We start from the raw sequence: 19,383 nt of genomic DNA, 5'->3' as shown, positions 1-19,383 counted from the left end.
AGAGTATAACTATGTTTTTACAATTAATACTCTCTTAATACTAATGTTATTTTGAAAAAAAAAAATTGATACTATAATTTAAATATGTAGATTATATATACTGTTATAGAAGTATTGTATTTGTAATTGTAATTGTCAAGTATATAATTTTCATGTAACATATGGAAAATCAATTACCTCAAATAAGAAACCAAAACAATGTTGTAAATCGAAGAATTTACGAATTTTTTTAAATATACAATCTATACACGCCCGTGCAACTTTGCACGGGTCCTAAACTAGTTTATATAAGAAATAAAGGACCATTTCTTTCAAGAAAATGAAGATAATCCGCGCCGATAAAATCAACCATATAAGTTTAACACAAGGCTCAATGCCTCAATCTATATACACACGAAGGGTTTTAGAAATTGGGGTAGGGTTTAAGAATGACCCTAAAACCCTAGTAACTAAATATCTGGTTATTCCTATGTGTCTTTTTCTCATCAGTCAATCAATCATCATCCTATTTTCCCCAATTCGTCAGCCTCTACATTTCGATGAAGATTCAATTCAATAATTTCATTCCACATTAAACCCTAACCATCAACTTTCTACAATCGATTTCATTTGAATGATGATCGATGCCGGCGACGATTTCGGCGAGCTATACGCCGATATCGAAATTACGTCAAGTTCCGCCATTAATGACGCTTCACAATTCACTCAATCATACCCAAATTTGTTAAACCAATCCCAGATTAATCGCGTAGATATCAATTCTTCCAGAAATGATTCTTTGTATGAACAAAATTTGAGTAAGAATGATGCTAATTTGAGTGATTCAGGAACTGGCAATGTCGGAGATGTCGGAGTTGAAAATGGAAATGAAACTGAAAGCGAGGATGAGGACGAGGATGATGATTTTGTAGTTGTTGTTAATAATGACGATTTCGAGGCGAAAGCGGGTGTAGTGGAGGGAAGGAGGGGTGATGAGGAGATTGAATTAGTGGTTAATGAGGGTAATTTGGCTGGAAATGGAATTGATCATAGTAATGTTTGTGGAGGAGAGGTAATTGGCAATGTAGGGAAGTTAATTGGTGGTAATTCACAATACAAGGTGAATTTGATTCACGAGGCTTAATTTCGATTACTCCCTCCGTTCCTATCATTTGTTTACCTTTTACATTGTTTGTGAGGGGTATTTTGATCGAAGGTAAACAAATGATTGGGACGGAAAGAGTACTATATATTTCGGGTTTATTTTATTACATAGCTGTGGGAGTTGTTTGTGATTAGATGTTTTTTGTGATTAATTTTCATTGATTCATGTAGGGATAATGTGATACTCTTTGGTGTAGACATACTTTCATATGAATGCAGATTTGTATCGGTGTTTATTAGGGTTCCTTGTTGCATTTCCTTCAGTTGAAGCTACATGAGGTTACAGTAGGTTTAGTTTACTTTACATACAGTGGAGCCAACGACTCGTTATTCTTTGGTTCTGTTTTATGATAGAATAAAACAATACGACTCATTAGATGGGTTGCTTTTTTTTTGTTTTGATAGTGAAGTTACTGTCTGTGCACTTTTCATTCGGGGTGATGCGGAAAACCCTTTTGTTTGCTAATGAAGGGGTAGGGTTGCGTGCATTCGACCCCTTTACCACACAATATGCATGAGCCCTTGAGGAACTAGGGTGTTGTTGATATGACTACTTGTTGATTTGCATAACATGGGCATTTTGAAAATGTGTCAAGGCGCGGAACCCGACCATATTATTAACATCCGATGCATTCTTTGTTAGTGTGTGTACTCTTTTTAGAGTGTCTGGATGGATATTTATATTGAGACTAATTTCGTGTTTTGTTTTGTACTTTTAGTATGCAAGACGATTTGGATCGACTTCACTGGATGCTCAAAGAGATGCAAGTTTGAGAACAGTTGATAGGGAGGATATGGGGTGTTTTCAACCTAGAAGATCAAGCTGTGGTCGGTTTGAACCAGCTCATGCTGGCTCTGCTGTACTTGGTTCTGGTGACCAGGGAAATGGCTTCTGGCTTCCACGACATAGGTAAATTATAATGGCTCTCAGTTGAATAGCTGATCTTGTTTCGGTTATAACTAGGATATAATAAAGATGTTTTCCTTGTGCGTTGGCCTTTTGATATTTTTTAGTTTTCCAGGTAGCATCTGTGTTACATCGGATATTCATATTACCTTGAGTTCTCGACTCTCGCACATGGCTATGACTCCAAGACATTTCATTTTAAACCAAAAGCATGAATAATTTTTGTTTTTCATAAATTAGCGGAGTCTGACATTTGGACATGCACCCGTGTTGGCTACTTCTAATTGCGTCTAAGGAACATAGGGGGGCATGCTTGGCATCAATCAACATGTGAATGTACTTTCGTTGTTTTTCAGAACAATATTCGACGTGGATATTGATTCATTGGAGCAGAAGCCTTGGACACACTCTGGAGTTGATATGACAGACTATTTTAATTTTGGCTTTAACGAGGGTAGTTGGAGAAGCTATTGTCAGTTAGTGGTGAGTGATTTTGTTTTATACTAGAACACCTTCCTTCTCATACTCTCTCTGTATGTCATGAATGTCAGCCACATTAACTAGCATATAAATTTCCTTGTCATGAAGACTCCATGACACAGCACCCCTTTTAACATACTCGCCTAATTTTGCTGCCTGGTTGAGTGCTTGGAATACTTGTCCTTGTTTTACTGTTTGAAGATTGCATCTGGCAGCTGGTACCAGTTGCTACATTTTCAAGTCATCCCCCCGAAGATAGCGGCTGCAAAAACTAGTTCCTACCGTCCCAGGCCCGTTTTGTATCCTTCAACTCTGGATGTGGTACATTGTTAAGCCAAACGATACTGCCAGTACTACCAAAGCCTAGCAACGTACCACATTTGACATGCTTATTTAGACTAGGCACGGCCCAACTTACATTACTAGTTTACAAATTACAACTACATGTGCTCCATAAATGGCTCAAACACTTCCTTTGAGTGAGCTGCCAAATGATTTAGGAGATCTTTTTGGTACAGAGTAGAATCCCTCTCTTTGTTCCCTTCAAGCTCAAGTATAGAAGTACTGTAATCAATTTTTTATACTTGAAGGATATGCATTGGAATTTTGCTTGTGATTGAAATTGAGATCTCATTTCTTTAACTGAAATACTGGCTGGATCTCATTTTTCGAGTACCTTGTGTAAACATAAAATACTTGACGGATACTCATTGGTATTTAGCTGGTAGCTCCACTAGGTTGTATTTGGTTATTAAGATATTTTTCATAAGAATTTTCTGATGTTATCTCCTGACGTATTCTTGTTAGGAACAATTACGCCACCCATCATTTACTCAGACAAGGAAACAAGGATATGGAAATTGGAGATCCAACTTGGTATGATTTAACTTGAGATGAATTCTAAGCAACTTCCGTACGAATGTTATGTTTGTCTCATATTTTTATATTGGGAATTTAGGCTGGAGCCACTAAGGAGCTAGATTATGAGGAATTTTCAGGGCACAAGTCTGTTGCTAGTGGACAAAAAACAATATCTTCTCACGAATTACATTTATCTACATGGCAGTTCAATAGGGTACTGTTGCTGAATATTTTCTCTCTACTACTTTCAAAATAAGTTTCTACAGTGTTAAATTTATTATTTTCAAGCACTGGCACATTCATGTTTTATGTTCAGCAAATTGGTCAAGCTATTCATGTAGAAGACAGCAATATTGAGCGCCAGCCATCTATGGATGTAAAGCCTCCACGAATTTGCGATTCTGATGTCATCATAGAGGTATTATCTTTTACACTAGAATGCAATTGACTGTTGATTAAGAGTTATTTTGTCAGCTGTTTTGAGGATTTTGGCAGATAGCTGTGCAAGAATCAGAAGTGCTTTCTGATTTAGATAAGGAGCCTGCTGATAAACTTGAAGCTAAATCTGAAGGGTCTGAAAAGGAGTGTGATCAAGGGAAACTTGCTCGAGAAACTCATATATCTGTGGATTCGGAGGCTTATGATCCGAGGAAATTTTCGGCTGAAGAGGAAATTGTTCGCAGTCCAACTCCATCAACTGATGTCGGAAGGTTCTTATCTTGACCCTTAATTTCGTTCTTTCTAGTGGATCAATTACTCACAAATCTTTTTCTTTGCAAGTATATGATACCTTTTTTTTTCCTTGTAAAGAATCACAGCACTTGATACTAGTCCCTAGACCTACTCAACAACTTTATTCTGCAAATTATATAATCTGTACATTTTACTTCCAATGCCACTTCAAGCTGTGATGAATGAAAGGACACTGTCTAAGAACTAATTATTCTTACCTTTTGATATCAGTTGTAATTGCATCTTTTTTAGTCTGTTGTCTTTGCAACAATGGTTCAATTGAAATAATTGTCTCTATGCTATTTGTTCAGATCGCACGAGTCTGCAATATCGTTAAGTGGTATACTTGAAAAGTCTCGTACTCAAACAGAAGTGCCGAACTCAGCTACAGACACACAGAATTCTGGAAAGGTGGATACATTTTCAGGAGGAAATCAAAGAGCCGTAAACAGCTTAAAAGATGATGCAAGTGGTGACCGAGATTCCACTGACACAAATCCATGTGTAGCAGGGATAGATTTATTATCTGATGACCATATGGAGAGCAACACAATTTCATCTTATTCTCTTTCTGAGGAATTAAACGATGATGATCACCGTGATTTGAGAAGAATTCGAAATTCTCGAAGTTCATCTCCAGACTCCGTCATGGATATTCGCCAAGTGACTAAGGTTGATCATCATCGCTCTAGGGTTAGCAAAAGGGATGATGCTAGAAGTATAGGAAGTTGTGGCAAGTATCCTTCAAGAGCCAGAAGTCCCATTGAAGAGGGCAAGAAGCCCAATCGGAGACATCATTTGGGAGATTCAGAAATGAAGAGTCACCATCGTAATTATAATGATAACCGTATTGATATACCGAGGCATATGCATACTGGTGGTTATTCTAGGCATCACCACGGCAATGAGAATTGGTGGCTGGCTTCTGATTTCATTGATGAAGAGTGGCCAAGTTACAGGGAAAAAGATTATTCCCTTGAAAGTTATAATAGGCGCTCTGTGGAAAACCATTTCTACTTTGAGGATGATAGAAATTTGAATGCTCAAAGAGAATGGGATGAAGATCAATTCTTTTCTGAGAGAACTCGGCGAACAAGGGGTGATATGGGACGGAGAGAGTGGTATCTTGAAGAAAGAGAATATACGTTTAGGAAAGAAAAATATCTGTCTAAAAATCCACCTCACCCCATGTCAGAGTATTGTTCATCTGCTAATATGGATATACAGATTAAATATAGTGAGTATCATGATGACTATCTGAACAAAAGAAGCAAACATGTCTCACCAGTCCAATATAACTATGATTGTTCTATGACTGATGAAGGCGCACACAGCCCCTTATATGGCTGGCAAAATGATTATTTGGACTCGGAGATTGGACATGAAAGACGTTTAAGATATTATAGAAGGGAAGCCAGAGCTTCTGACAGAGGGGGTGAGTTATTTGAACATCCATCATCTGCCATAGATTACCCGGGGTTTATCAGAGAGGATCATAAGTATCAGGATGATAAAGCATTTCCTTCTATCCATAATTACCACGATGAGCAACCTGTCCATGCTGAAAGAAGGCGTTATTCTTCCCTCAGAAGAGATGATGCTGACTATAATCAAATCTGTCATAAATACGAAAAAAATAGGAGGTATATCTCCTCCAAGAAGAGCAGAGATGTTAGACAACCTTGTGATAACATGGATGCTTATGATAGAGACTATACTTTGGCATATCTTGATCAGGGTGATTATTTTGAGGATAGGACACGTGATTTTCAGTATGAGGGTATGGATTGGCAAGAAGATGCCCTACCTAAAAGTAATTTTAATAACGCCTTCTATGATGAGAGGTTGGATTCTGTCAAAAGCATCCCAGGACATGGGTGTCATGGAGCTAAGCAAGGATTTGTCTCTGATGAAATGAATTTACCCATACAAGGCATGAAGAATAAGCGTGGTGTTATTAGTGCCGGGAGTAAACTTTTTGATAGAAGTTCCAAGGTGTTAACTTTTGCTAAGCATGAACGCGCTGGATTTTGGTGCAGAAATCCTCTGGAATTCCACAAGTTTAGGGAGAAAAAGGTAAATTTGGGGAAATTATGGTTGAGATTCTATGCTCTTGTACTTGTATACATGATTTATCTCAAAACTTTGGGACAAATCACTATTCTCATTGCATGTTGCGTTTCTCTTCGAAAGTGGGCCATACCTTGTACTCCCTTTCTCAGAGTCCCATTAAATTATAAAGAAGTACAGTTCGTAAATGTTTTTTCAATTGTGCTTGGTTTTGTGTTATTAGATTATAAAACCTAAGCACTCGTGACCGAGGTTGGGAAGGTAGCTACGGAAGAGGTAAAAATGTAGATTCTTACATGTAAAACATGCATTATAATCAAAATTGATTATTCTATCATAGTGCATTTTGTTGGTTGCTTATAGTATCCAGTAACCTTGTCTTATTATTTTAGCTTCATTAGTGCTAGTACAATTGTAGATTCATATCTGCAGTATGCTATTGTTCTACCACTTGTAGTATATAAACGTCAGAGGTTCAGACTGTCGGATATGTTTTTTTTTGTCGTGTAAGCGGTTCAAGGTTCATAATTTTTACAATTTTAGACTTGTAAGATTTTTTCTCTTAGGTGTATAAACGGTTCCTGTTTTATGTTTTTAAATCATCTTGGTTTTGGGTCATTCGGAAAAAGCCTTGTGTTATAACAGGGATGAGGCTGCGTAGACCCGACCCCCTTGCGGAATCCTTGAGGCACTGGGGTGGTGGTGTTGTTAATTGTTGTTGTGAATCATTTTCATTGTATTTTACTTTCCTTTCCAGTGGAAACAGTTATAGACATTGTTAGTATTGTTTTACTAAAACTGAGTAGGTTCGTCCACTATATAAGTCATCTGCTCCTATGACCCATTCGGTTGAATGGAACCTCTCATTGACTTGTGTGTTGGGATTGTACTTGATATCTCTTCTGGCAAGTGAATTAGACCCTTACTTTTTGCTTGGGTTTGTATGGACCTTGTTTGCACTGTTTGTAAATGCTATGTTTGCTAGTTGGGACCCACTAGTGATCTCCCATAAGACTATAAGAGCACCGAGGTTCAACCTAGATGTGGAAGTCATTCTTAGGGTCCTTGATGCTCCTGGTTGCCTTTTTCAATGTTGGGTTCACTCAGTAAGGGGCTTTTCTTCGGGTGCATGCATGATCTATTGTACCACTTTGCAAGACTGTTTAGTGTGCTGCTACTTTTTTTTTTTTAATTTGGTTTTATGCCAGAAGTACTCCCCTTTTTATTTTATGTTGCTCTTCCTTCACTTTGGTTGCGTGTCGCCTGTCCGACACTTGGGAGTCACAGGCACGATACGATACTAAGACACTTCATTTTAAATGAAAAATTTGAAAACTTTGCGAAAAATAACTGTATGACACTCAGATCCCGTGTCGTGTCTGACACTTGCAGGAGAGTCTAAGTAACATAGCTTTTGTTATCATTTTTGATCTCGTAAGCTGTTACTTATCTAATATTTTCGTTGATTGGTCTCTTTTGCTTTATATTTCTTGGAGAAGCCAATTATTTTATGGCTTGGCGAGGCTAACTAAAGGTATTCAGATTACTGCATGTTGTACATTCAGGTTTTAATCATGGGATTTGACATAGTTAATGCTATTTCAAATGGTCAGCTAGAAGTTTTTGTTGAAATTTTCAACTCTTATTTGCTTGTGCTCATGTAATCAGGTGTGTCTAATTCCATTTCCCTGGTTTATTGTTTCTTATCTGCTCACGTACAATAATTATCACCATCGTGGGATTTGCAGTGGGACTGCTTCTGTTTGTGTGTTAATGGTCACATGATGTGGTGAAACACCTGTTATCATTTGGGCAAATATCAAATGACCCTATTATTTCGTAGGCTTTTGCTTGAAGCTATAATCCTTTACGGTACATGTAAATGACATAATGCATATCCGATAGCTGGTGTACCTACTTTGCCAATCTGTTTGTGCAGACTAATACATCCTGTATGGTCAGTCCATATTGTTTTCTGTTTCAGTGCAACATATTAATTTGCTAAAGTTTGGTACTGGTTCAAGCATGTTTTTTTTTTTTTTTCCCCCCCCGTTCTATTAGGGTGTACTGGATATATCTGGTACTTTCTTAGCACCCAGTTGTATGTTTTAGTAGCATGTCAGTTTTCACAGCCGTGGCCGCCCGTGGGATTCCATCTGATCGGATTATGCATATGATCTTGTCATGTGGCTACAAATCAACCTTATTGGTAACATGGTACAAGGAGAAAATTTGATGAAATCAGCGAAATGAAAGTAGACAGAATTCCACATTCATGCGGTTTATGCTTGATTTGGATGATTTCATTGTTATTGCTGTGTTGTTCACAACTTCTATAATTTATAATTGTATATGGCATTATGGAAGGGGAGCCTTGGTGCACCGGTTAAGGTGTTGCTTTGTGACCGTGAGGTCACGGGTTCAAGTCCTTGGAGCGGCCTCTTGCCAAAATGGCAAGGGAAGACTTGCCCCAATTACACCCTTGTGGTGGGACCCTTCCCCGGACCCTCGCCTAGCGGGGACGCCATCGTGCACCGGGCTGCCCTTTTATGGCATTATGCTTGAAAAAGAGAGAGATGACCGTGGATTCGTGGAATTTTTAAGGACGAATATATCAATTGAATTGTTAAGGTTTCATTATTTGTTGCTATGAGGGGTGCTGTCTTAATGTAGTTATTATAGTGCTCATAAAAACTTTGATTACTTACACTATCTTCTTATGCTGCTGTGAATGATGTTTAATATTCTCAGTTCTTGTTCACATTTTAGAAGTCTTCCATAGCTATAACATAATTGTATGTCCCATAGTCGAACTGTTCTTCAGAGAATATATTTATTTATTCATCTGTCGTCTCTGTCTTAGTCTTTTGATTGGCTGCCATATGGCTGTGTTTCCCTCTGAGAATTGTTTTTGGTGAACCTTTCCATTTGCTGTTCTATGTGTATTTCGTTTTTCTGCTCATTTTTGCTGTTCTACGTGTATTTTTTATTATTTTTTTTATTACTTTGCTGTCCAAACACCCATACTTCATTCCCTCTCCCCTCCCCTCCCTTTCCCTCCTATTTTGCTATCCAAACAAGCCCTAAGTGGTTTAGTCAACTTTGTTTAATATGGAAGGTCGTATGTTAGTTTTCAAATAGATTTGTTGAAGATGTTCACAGTTGTTTTTCCATCTGTTTGGCGGTATCTTTTATTTTGCAGTTCTTTTGAGTGTGATTGTATAATTGTATCTGATTAAGTTGGTTGGGTTGTTAATGGAGACTAGCCTGAGATTGTCCAAGCTAGATAATGATAGGGTTCATATATTACTATATGATATGCCAATGGTTATATAGGGAGTAGAAGTAAGATGCCCTTAGACTGTCGCCTGTTGTTGTACGTCACCTGTACGTTAGAGGTATGTATTTTTGTTTTTGAACTTGCATTTATATATTTCATTTTTCTTTTCTTGGTATTGCCAAACATCACTTTTGATTGGCTTTGATTATTATAAGATATGATTAATATAGAATAAAGCAAAATAACTCAATGCTTTGTTGACACATTTGATAGGTGGTTTTGATTCAAGGGTAAGCTTGTGTAGAATATTCATTATGATGTTTGAGAAACTGGGGTTAGGAGTCGTCTGGCATCGCCTCAACCCCTTGAATTATAGGTGTTAGCCCGTTGTCTTTTTAGTTAATGAAGCTGTGGCCATATGGCCTGGATGTTTAGGCATTGTTTTTTTTTTTTTAAAGACCGGTGTTATTGCCCTTGTTCTTGCTAACTGTACTTTGATGAGAAAGGTCTATATTCTTTGAGAAACTGGGGTTTTTACGAGTAACTTTTCTTTGCGCTGTCATGCACTGCATGCTTTCTGCTTCCATTCTCTGCAGGGATGGATGTTTTAGCAGCATTTCACCTTGACTTTTAACTACACGATTGTCATAATATTGTAAAGTCTACTTTAATTCCTGATTTTATTTACCTTAATGAGTCTGGTAGCTGTTTATATATCTATGATACTTGTTACTTCGCAATTTTGTGCTGATATTGTTTGGCTGTATCAATTACTAGATATCTGTTGGAGTTGCTACTTTTGTGGTTAGCTAGACGGCACTTTTTTGTGATGTTATTATAGATTCTTGCTGTTGAAATAATAGTAATAATAATTATTATTATTATTTTCTTTATTAATGTGCTCAATTTTGTATTTTTTTTTACTGTGGCATGTGTAAGTTTCACTCTTTTCACCGTCCTCTTTGATTTGGTCGTAGCCAGAGATTGAAGTCCTGGGGATATATCCACTAGTAGGTGTCTGGTTTACTGAATATATTGGTTTATAGTAAACACGATAGTAGTGATGCGACTTTCGATCTTTCAGGGAAATGTAGCTTATAATATTAGACTGTATAATGGGTTGTTCCCTCTCTCTGATGTTCATATGTGGTCCATAAGTTTGGGGGTCAATGCAGAAGTTTATATTATTGGTCCACATATAGCTTAATAATCTGCTTTGATGATCATGGTACTACAGTACTACCTCAACAAGTCGGTCTTTTAATTAGTGCTGGACGATGTGTCTTTAAAATAATTATACCATCTTTTTCTGCTGTCTGAGTCTTTCAAAATACTTCTGCATCAGCAGTCATTTTATGTCTTCTCCATGTTATTCTGTGCCTGTGTTGAGTTTCTTGGTTGGAAATTCGAGGGGATCACCATGCCTGATATTATGACATTTTTTTTGCAATGTGCTTGTTCTGCAGTCAAGTGGTATTAAAGTATCCAAACCCGGGAGTGCTCCAAGCAACGATGCTCATTTACGTGCTGGGAGGTTCCAGAAGCACCGAAAGGAGCAACAAGATCGTGGTGCATCTTTTCCCGATAACACAACGGTAAAAAAAACTCAAAAGTTCGATGAATTGCGTGATAGGCCATCTACCAGGACCTATTATGATCTCGAAGAGGGTCAAATTCCAACAGAAGATCCCACAAAGAAGTTTGATTCTGGAGGTTTTACTCGAAAAAGCAGTCAAAAAGGACAATTGACTGTTAGTAAGAACTGTGTTAATCAGAATGGTAGTTGTGAATATGATGAGAGTAGGATTCTTGCAACAATGGCAAAGATGGAAAAGAGAAGGGAGCGATTTAAGGAGCCAATACTCGGGAAAAAGGATGGAGATTCTGTTTTGAAGCCAGAAGTTGTGAAACTAGTTGAAACAACCGAGTCTGTAGGACAAAGGCCAAAAAGAAAAAGGCAATGGGGTTGAAGCTAGGTATCTAATTTTTTGTTCACATTATTTATACTGCAGGAATAAATGTGATTTTGAAAATGTACATCAGATTGACATTTTTGTAAAACTCTGGTAGAAACTGATTGATGTCACAAGCTTTCTGCAACTGCTATAATTTTAACAGAAATATCGATTTTGCCTGCAACTATTTTTCTAATCTTAATTCCTGACAGTGTTGGAAACTATTGTTTTTCATAGTTAATTGTTACTTTCCTAGTTCGGTTATTTCATCAGAGGGTGGACTTTCACCAATCTAGTTCCTCTGAATATAGGCTGTGAAATGGAAAATCTCGGAGATGAGATTGCAGTACTATTGATGGATGAAGCAGCCAGCAGTTATTTTGTTTGGTGAAAGGAGCTACAAGAAGTTTATATGCTGACAGGCTTCGGATCCAAATTAAGAGTGCCACATTCTTATGACTTTACCAGTTTTTCTAGCTGATATTTGTTCCGAATGAAATGGTATCTAGACGAAGGTCGGGAACTATTTTCTTTGACCAGAATGGTCACCAAACATCCAATTTATTCAGGGTGTAGAGGGAAGAGATTGAGCACTTAATATGTGGAGTTGAAATTGAGGCTTTCAAGATTCATTTCTCCTAAATTGAGGGTTGTGTAGAGTTCTACAGAACACTACTTTTGTTACGCTAGAACTCGAGTCCTTTTTTTGTTTGTTACGCCGAAAAACATTGATCATTTACATTTTTCTAAAGTATGGCAGTCACATATTTTTTTTTTTTTACGTGCACTGTATGAACATCGAGTATCAATTTATTCGTTCCCTAAGTACCAGTCTATTGGTTGTCTATGACGAATCCTCGTTACTATGCGGAGGGGATCGTTCCCTTAGCATTGTGGTTATTATGGATTACGAAAAACAAATTATACACCTATACACATACTTCACACTTGTACACTTATACAATTATCACTAGTTTTAAACCTGTGCAAAATTGCACGGGTATGTATTTGGGCCAGTATTAATGTTTTTGAATGTATATTTATTTTTGCATTTCTATTGTACTTATCTAGTTGGTCTAAATCTACGATCTACATAATTTATGTTTAAATTTGTTACAAACACGTGTTCACATACACTGGTTTATAAGGAAATAACGTAATCTACTCTCGTAAATAAAAATTGCATACATAAAAAACTTTACATCCGGATAAAAGAAATATAATCTAATATAATCAACTTTAACATATGCATGTAATTCATTTGCGTTTTATGTTCGATCCCGTAAATAAATGTTATTCGTTCTTGAAATTATGTAATTTTATTATTATGTAATTTTGTTTTAAAAATTATGTAATTCAATTTCATTTACTCGCATTTGTAATTCATTCTGCGTATATGTTATTAATTTTATTTACACGGAATGTATAAAATTATTTCATAATATTAATTCATAGAATTTTTTCATAATATTATTTCATAGAATTTGTTGTAAGACGGAATTTATCGCATGTTTGAAAAGACGGAAATCTGAATAAATAAATACATTGCACACTCACGGGTCTCACCATAACAAGAATTTCCAAAAAAAAAACTGCATTAATGACGTGGCACGCTGAAGATTGAGTATTGTCTTTTTGTATTACTAAAGATAAGATTCTCCGACAGCTTACGTACTAATTTTTTTTAAACATTGATAATCAATACACTTTTTCTTTGTTCATCCCATTAATTTTTTTAAACATGTTTTTTAGTCGAGAAAAAACAATTCAAGTAAAATGTATGTATAAATTAAAATGAGGGTAGGAGAATAGGAGGTAGTAATAAGTATATTTAATTCATTCTATACCAATATGTAACAACAAACCGACCTTAGCTCAGTTGGTAGAGCGGAGGACTGTAGTAGGTTGCAGATATCCTTAGGTCACTGGTTCGAATCCGGTAGGTCGGATTTTTTCTTTTTTTATTTCAACATTTTCTTATTCATTTACTTCTCATTTTCTCTCACAAACACATTGCCACTGTGTTTATTTTTGCAGAATTTCTCGGATCAAAACCCACATAATCACTCCTCTTCCATGGTAAATCTTCTTTTACCCTATCTCTCATTTACCTTTTTTTGTTAAATTAATGTCATAATTAGTGTAATTAGCTAGAGAATTGAACTGGGTTTGTGTTATTTTTCTGTTATTAAGATCTTATGGAATTATTTAGTGAAGAGGTATACCTTTTTTTTATATGGTACTCAGACTACTCACCCCGTCGCAATCATTTGTTTACCTGTGATTAAAATACCGGTCACAAAGAAGAAAACAGGTAAACAAATAAATGGGACGGAGGGAGTATGTTAATCAAGGGAGAAAATTGAATGTTCTTCTAAATATCTGGCATTTGGGAATTTTGTTTTTATGGGTTTGATTTGATCAAGGGTAATAATAATATTATTTTGCATTTAATGTATTATTTTAATGTTTAGTGGTGGAAGATTGATGATGGTGACTGTTTTACTAAGTCTTCTTCTTTGTACCATGATTATAAGAGTTGAATTTCAATTATTTGATTGGAGAACAAAAAAAATGAAACTTTTTTGGAAGTAAAAAGGGTTTGAAAAATTGAAATCTAAGTTTGTCAACTACCTTGGATCATATTTGAAGCAAAGTTTGTGTCTTTGATTGAATTGGGTTTTGTTTTTGGAAGTTGTTGCAAAATGATTGCTGCAATTGAAAAAGTAAGGATGCTTGTTGAAATTTTTTGAAATTTTCTGGTTTTATGTATTTTTGTTACCGTGATTTTTGTTATCGTGGGTTCGGAGGATACTGATGGGAGTTCTTGGGGATGGGTAGACCGTTGATTGTGGATATGTTATGTTAAAGTCGTGGAATTTATGAATGCTCGATGATAGTTTTACATATGTTTGTTTACAGCTTTGTAATGCCCCTTTTGTCTGTCGTTGCGCAGCTATTTGTAGTGTAGACGGTATTGCTGGTTTTTTAAAGCTGTTTACTAGGGCTCAAGTATATTGTGAAACCTGTTTTTATCAGATTACTGACTTGTTTGTAGAAGTTTTGGAAATCTGTTAGTCGGTAGTCGCCACCTGGTGGTTTGAGGAAAAGTCTTGATGATATTTTCCAGAGTTGTAAGACGAAAAGAGGAAAATGATTTCCTAACTTTTTCATTTTTCTCTTAGTTTATCAGCCAATACCTCAAATGTCTTTTACTGTACTGCAGAGAAAGTATTTGATTACTGCCATACACATAAAAGTGGATAGTGTTTACATGGATTATTTGGATAGAATATTGCCTTAATTGACGTTCTATAACTTAGATCAATGACAGTAAGTTTTTTTTGGTTTGATGACAGGCAAATACATTGCGGTTATATTTGACTTGCATAAGGAACACTCTCGAGGCTGCTATGTGCCTGCAGGTAAAGTCTTGATATTTTTTCCACTGGTTATCTGTAATTTAGGCTAGTACCTAAGGCGGTTTTACACAAGTGTTGTTGTAAAACCGCATGTTTTTTTTTTACCCTAATAGCCCTATAGATAGTTATTATAAGTTCTTGTTCTTGGGTTAGTGGGGGTAAATTACACGCGGTTTCCAACAGCTTAGTATAAAACCCTTTACAAGAGACCTTTCTGCTTATGCCCCTGTTCTGACAAAAGTATTCTTTTCACAAGAAATTAATCTAGCAAGTGTTTACGTTAAATTGCTTTGCAGAATTTTCCATGCCAAGAAGTGGAGCGACATAATAAACCAGAGGTGGAAATGAAGTAAGTGATTCAACTCTTAACTGCTAGTATTTGATTTCCAGAAAATTATAGATTATCCCCTCTATTGTATCTAGGTGTTCCTGAAATTACACATTTTGATCATCCCTCTTAACCCTTTTTTAGAAGATTTTATCAAATTTTACTCGAGTATTTTCATATTCAGGTTCCCATTTACACCTTAGGACTTATTATTTTAGCCTGCCCTAATTCAGTTTGGGAGTGAGGGTTCATTGTTGTTTGGAAAGTTAGCATTTATGTTACGGTGAGTAACTGAGTATGATCTGCGAGTCTATGTAAATGTGGGATTTTCTAATATGTTATGTTACTTTGACATGTCATGTTGGCTCCTTGTCGTATGTCGACAAGAGAAGACACTTAGACACTTCATCTTAGGCCAAATCTATTTTCGTTGTCTCACAAAACAGATTCGGAAAGTATCTGTGTCAATTCAGTTTCCAATGAGTTTGGGTGAAAGTCATTCTTATATCTCATATTTGGCTTTTCAGGACTAGTCCCGAGCTTCTGCTAAATCCTGTAAGAAGATTCTCTACATTTTGTAAGCCATAGCATTATCTTCATTGTTTCCTTGATATGTGAGCTTTAAGTAGATGCTTTTCTTAGCCAGTGTCTTCCTGATCCAGCTTATGTAAATCACTAGATTATAGTCCTTGGAGCCAATCCTTTTTTGCTTTCCAAATTGCAGCGTCTAGAAAAGTGAACTATTCTTTGTGCATCAAAATTGAATTTCTATGCTGATTTTGATGATTATTAATTTCGGAGAACACACTATTTTTACACCCCAATGAAATTTTAGATGTATTTTTGATAACTTTATGGAGTGATATAACTTGTCAAATCTGGATGTAATGCTGGGTGTACATGACTCCCCACATCATTGTAAAAACCCTCCTACAGTCCTGAAAAGACGCCATTCAAGCTTTTCAAGGCACTGTCCATTAATTTCCCAACTTATAAACAATAGGGCTCTGCAGCTATGATTTTAAAACCTATGTCAATTGGCGCATTTAGTTTTTCTTTGGCTTTCCTTTCCTTCCCTTTCCTTTGTAATTCTGTGTTCCCTGGTAATTTGTGTCGAGTTGTCCTTGCCATGGTAATGTTAGTATTAATTACGAATACCGTTGCAGAACTAAGTCTGCAAAATAATCACAAGAACTACAATTTAGATATTCTTATTTCTTTGTTTTATTCGTCCTTTTCCAATCATGGAATTATTGCTGTGTATTATTTTGCCCATCTATGTTGCGTTATGGTTTTCTCGACTGAGCAGATGATGGCATGATTCATTGAGTACCCTTTATAAAATCCTAACAGATTTTGATTTGTCGAAATGAGGCTGAGAAGTGCTTGATAGAAACGTCGATAAATTCCTTGCGAATTAGCCTCAAGGTAAAGCTATATATAATCAGTTTTACTTCAAGTCATACGTGTTTCTCTCAAAGTTTTTGTAATTTCCGTCCTTCACGGTTTCATGTTTACGCATGTTAACAGGTAAAACAAGCAGATGAACTTGAAAATATATTAACCAAGAAGTTCCTCAGATTTCTGTCAATGAGGGCTGAAGCATTTCAGGTCCTAAGGCGAAAACCTGTTCAGGTATTCACAAATGTACTTAACAGATATTTGTGGACATGATGGACCGGAATCAATGATCCTGGATACTAGTAAATATAGCCCTAAATCAGGGAAAGATTTCTGTGCCCTGGCAGTCGCAAACAAATCAATGACCTCATTTGACGTTTATGGTAAACCAATGTCAATTTCTTCTATTAACATATAAGTAGAGATGTATTGGAAGATTTGTCAAGTTTGTTTTAGCAAACCCTATATTTTCGTATAACGTTTTTAAAAAGCTGCAGTGATTGTATATAGTGACTATATATTGGTCAAAATCGACATTGTTTAGTCCAAGAAGGTGAACTAAAACAATATGAATGCGATGGATGGACTACTTGCAGTCTTGCAATGTGATGTGATTTAATGCGTTCTGTCATTTTTCTTGACAGGGTTATGACATTAGCTTTCTCATCACCAACTTCCACTGTGAGGAGATGCAAAAACAAAGGCTTATAGATTTTATTGTTCAGTTTATGGAGGTATGGATTTTTCCTCCTTTTTATCTTCGAATTTAGTCTCCTTAATTTTATAATTTGATATTGTATGTACCGTGTGTTGACTACTGACTGCAAGCTTCACTACTGACGGCAAGCTTCCTGATTCCAGAACAGTTAAATTTATTAGCATATTTTATAAAATATGTGCATTTACCAAGGCTGTATAGTCAATTTTCATGTCTGTTTTCTTCTTCTTTGTTATAATGGTCGCAACCCAAATGTTACTTGTACGGTTGTTTGTTTTCCATCCAATGACGTGGAATTTGTTTTCCATATTGACTAGTTGTTTCCAAACGAGTCCTTTAAGAAACAGCCGCTGTATTTTCAATATAGGGGAACATGGTGTACATTTGACCCTCCTGACTTTGATATCTTGTTTGCGTATTACAGGACATCGATAAAGAGATTGGTGAATTGAAACTATCAGTGAACACCCGAGGTAGGCTTGTGGCTACTGAGTTTTTGAAGCAATTCATTTGAAGCACATGAAATCAATTCATCACTGTTGAAGTCTTTGTAGTAAGACCTTGTCTCCAACTTTATTACTTGAGAATACCTTATTTTAATTGATTTTATTACGTCATATTTACAAGAAGTGTTCTCCGAAAAACTCACTTATTATGTGGTATGGGGTACTAACTACTAAGGAGTTGGGGCAGTTCTTGTGAAACGTAATGATATGGCGTCACTCGGTGATACTGCTGTAGTGCCCACCATATTGGTAATGATATTTTACTAGTATAGATCCCACACTACAGCATGATATTAGTAATGATATTTAACTCATCTTCGAAATTTTTAAAAAAGAAATAGTTCTCACAATTTCCTGTACAAGACTTGCTACCCATATGATATTTGGACTAGTATCAATCGAATTAAGGCCGTCTCATACAATATTTATGGTAGACTCTCATTCAATGCGAAGATCGGTCTTCTTGGAGAAGGCAGCCAAATCAGCAGTAGGCTTAACATAAACTCCAATAGAAGTAAGAATATCTGGAGAAGAAGTTCCATGGAATCCACCAAATTGACGTTCAGGCCCGAAGTTAAAGTTAAATTTCGTGTCGTCCGAGTTAAAACTGTATTTTGGGATCATTGTTCCGAACGGTCCATAGGTGGCTAAGTTCGTTTCAATTGCCAATGAGGTCACCCCTTCCCCAAATTTGATGTTTTTCCTACCATACATACCGCTCAATCTTGTGATATACTCGTTGTTTGTGGCATCACCGAACATTACCTGCGTTATGCGTGTTTATATTTCAATCAAATTTTGACAATTAGAGTAAAAGTTTAAGAAACACTCTCCATCCATTTCAATGAATAATCTCCTCTTTGTTCTCATCAAAGTAAAATGAGATTACTTCATTGAAATCGAGGGATTATGTAAGAAAAGTGCGAGAAATACCGTATCAAAGTCGGTACCGTTGAGCTCTGGGGAACCAAAAATGGGAGACATCACCAACTCTCCAAATATATTGTACGTAGGTGGTATGATTTTGTGTTCTTCAAATATATTGTACGTAGTAGAGCAGTATTTTTAGTCTGACTGAAATATGAAAAAGCATTAATTAGCAAGGATTCATAGAGCTATCAGGAGTATCAGCTATAGTGGCGATTGTAAGACCGATACGCGCGGAAAAAATACGACACTGAAATATTTGACAGTTGAGAAACGCCGCAAAAGGTCATTTACAACGGCTACGATAAAGGTTTTTTCCACTAGTGAGCATACCGGGTGAAATAGACTCCGCCATTATTTTTTAGTTGTGGTAATATTTTTACAGTACAACGTTAATTATTAGTAGGATAAGTTCGACATCGAGACGTTCATGATACAAATAGGGGATGACCAACGTACTTTATATATTTTTGTACTCCGTATTACATATGCTAATGCAAGCGGTTCAAGTCAGGAATATGTGTGCGTGCTCCTATGATAAAGCCAGGGATGAGCCAAAATTCTCTCCATTTCCTAAAAAGAAATGGAGAGGCAAGTTCCTATTAACAGTTTGGATCGCATGTGGACAAAATCTAACGGTTCTAAATTTACGC

At 36.3% G+C, this 19,383-nt stretch overlaps 3 protein-coding genes and 1 non-coding gene across 5 annotated transcripts; 3 read left to right on the top strand and 1 right to left on the bottom strand.

The window, feature by feature from the left end:
- The first annotated feature begins 417 nt into the window (after positions 1-417).
- LOC141618687 (uncharacterized) lies at positions 418-11,649 on the top strand. The gene is made up of 9 exons (XM_074435769.1): positions 418-1,099; positions 1,863-2,053; positions 2,407-2,533; positions 3,338-3,406; positions 3,489-3,605; positions 3,708-3,809; positions 3,887-4,101; positions 4,435-6,199; positions 10,940-11,649. The coding sequence occupies exons 1-9, from the start codon at positions 614-616 to the stop codon at positions 11,441-11,443; spliced, it is 3,576 nt and encodes a 1,191-aa protein (XP_074291870.1). The 5' UTR covers positions 418-613; the 3' UTR covers positions 11,444-11,649.
- Positions 11,650-13,292: 1,643 nt separating this feature from the next.
- TRNAY-GUA (transfer RNA tyrosine (anticodon GUA)) lies at positions 13,293-13,377 on the top strand. Its single transcript is given in 2 exon segments — positions 13,293-13,329; positions 13,342-13,377. It is a non-coding gene; the product is annotated as a tRNA-Tyr (tRNA).
- On the top strand, positions 13,377-17,997 carry LOC141618684 (actin-related protein 2/3 complex subunit 4). Of its 2 annotated transcripts, none has more exons than XM_074435766.1 (8): positions 13,377-13,507; positions 14,788-14,853; positions 15,147-15,199; positions 15,706-15,733; positions 16,532-16,606; positions 16,709-16,813; positions 17,224-17,313; positions 17,722-17,997. In XM_074435766.1, exons 1-8 carry the CDS (start codon positions 13,505-13,507, stop codon positions 17,809-17,811), a joined length of 510 nt encoding a protein of 169 aa, XP_074291867.1. In that variant the 5' UTR covers positions 13,377-13,504; the 3' UTR covers positions 17,812-17,997. The 2 variants fall into 2 exon arrangements, with proteins under 2 accessions (XP_074291867.1, XP_074291866.1); XM_074435765.1 differs by lacking the exon at positions 13,377-13,507 and adding an exon at positions 14,064-14,154.
- Positions 17,998-18,241: 244 nt separating this feature from the next.
- LOC141620876 (jacalin-related lectin 2-like) lies at positions 18,242-19,085 on the bottom strand. Its single transcript, XM_074437632.1, has 3 exons — positions 19,064-19,085; positions 18,737-18,834; positions 18,242-18,568 (listed from the first exon to the last, which is right to left on the bottom strand). The coding sequence occupies exons 1-3, from the start codon at positions 19,083-19,085 to the stop codon at positions 18,242-18,244; spliced, it is 447 nt and encodes a 148-aa protein (XP_074293733.1).
- Between the last annotated feature and the right edge of the window lie 298 nt (positions 19,086-19,383).

Source organism: Silene latifolia, chromosome X, assembly GCF_048544455.1.
Source record: "Silene latifolia isolate original U9 population chromosome X, ASM4854445v1, whole genome shotgun sequence".
In the NCBI taxonomy this organism is placed as follows: domain Eukaryota; kingdom Viridiplantae; phylum Streptophyta; class Magnoliopsida; order Caryophyllales; family Caryophyllaceae; genus Silene; species Silene latifolia.
The sequence above is the reverse complement of the archived record's forward strand: the minus strand, read 5'-3'. Positions and strand labels throughout refer to the sequence as shown.

Excerpts from the sequence above, each read along its gene's own strand:
- LOC141618684 (XM_074435765.1), top strand. The coding sequence starts at position 14,134 with ATGATTGCTGCAATTGAAAAA. Across the intron at positions 15,200-15,705 it reads AAACCAGAGGTGGAAATGAA|GACTAGTCCCGAGCTTCTGC; the intron begins GTAAGTGATTCA and ends TTGGCTTTTCAG. Across the intron at positions 15,734-16,531 it reads CCGAGCTTCTGCTAAATCCT|ATTTTGATTTGTCGAAATGA; the intron begins GTAAGAAGATTC and ends AAATCCTAACAG.
- LOC141620876 (XM_074437632.1), bottom strand. The coding sequence starts at position 19,085 with ATGGCGGAGTCTATTTCACCCG. Across the intron at positions 18,835-19,063 it reads GGCGGAGTCTATTTCACCCG|AACACAAAATCATACCACCT; the intron begins GTATGCTCACTA and ends ATATATTTGAAG. Across the intron at positions 18,569-18,736 it reads ACGGTACCGACTTTGATACG|GTAATGTTCGGTGATGCCAC; the intron begins GTATTTCTCGCA and ends CGCATAACGCAG.
- LOC141618687 (XM_074435769.1), top strand. The coding sequence starts at position 614 with ATGATGATCGATGCCGGCGACGATTTCGGCGAGCTATACGCCGATATC. Across the intron at positions 1,100-1,862 it reads GTGGTAATTCACAATACAAG|TATGCAAGACGATTTGGATC; the intron begins GTGAATTTGATT and ends TTGTACTTTTAG. Across the intron at positions 3,407-3,488 it reads GAAATTGGAGATCCAACTTG|GCTGGAGCCACTAAGGAGCT; the intron begins GTATGATTTAAC and ends TTGGGAATTTAG.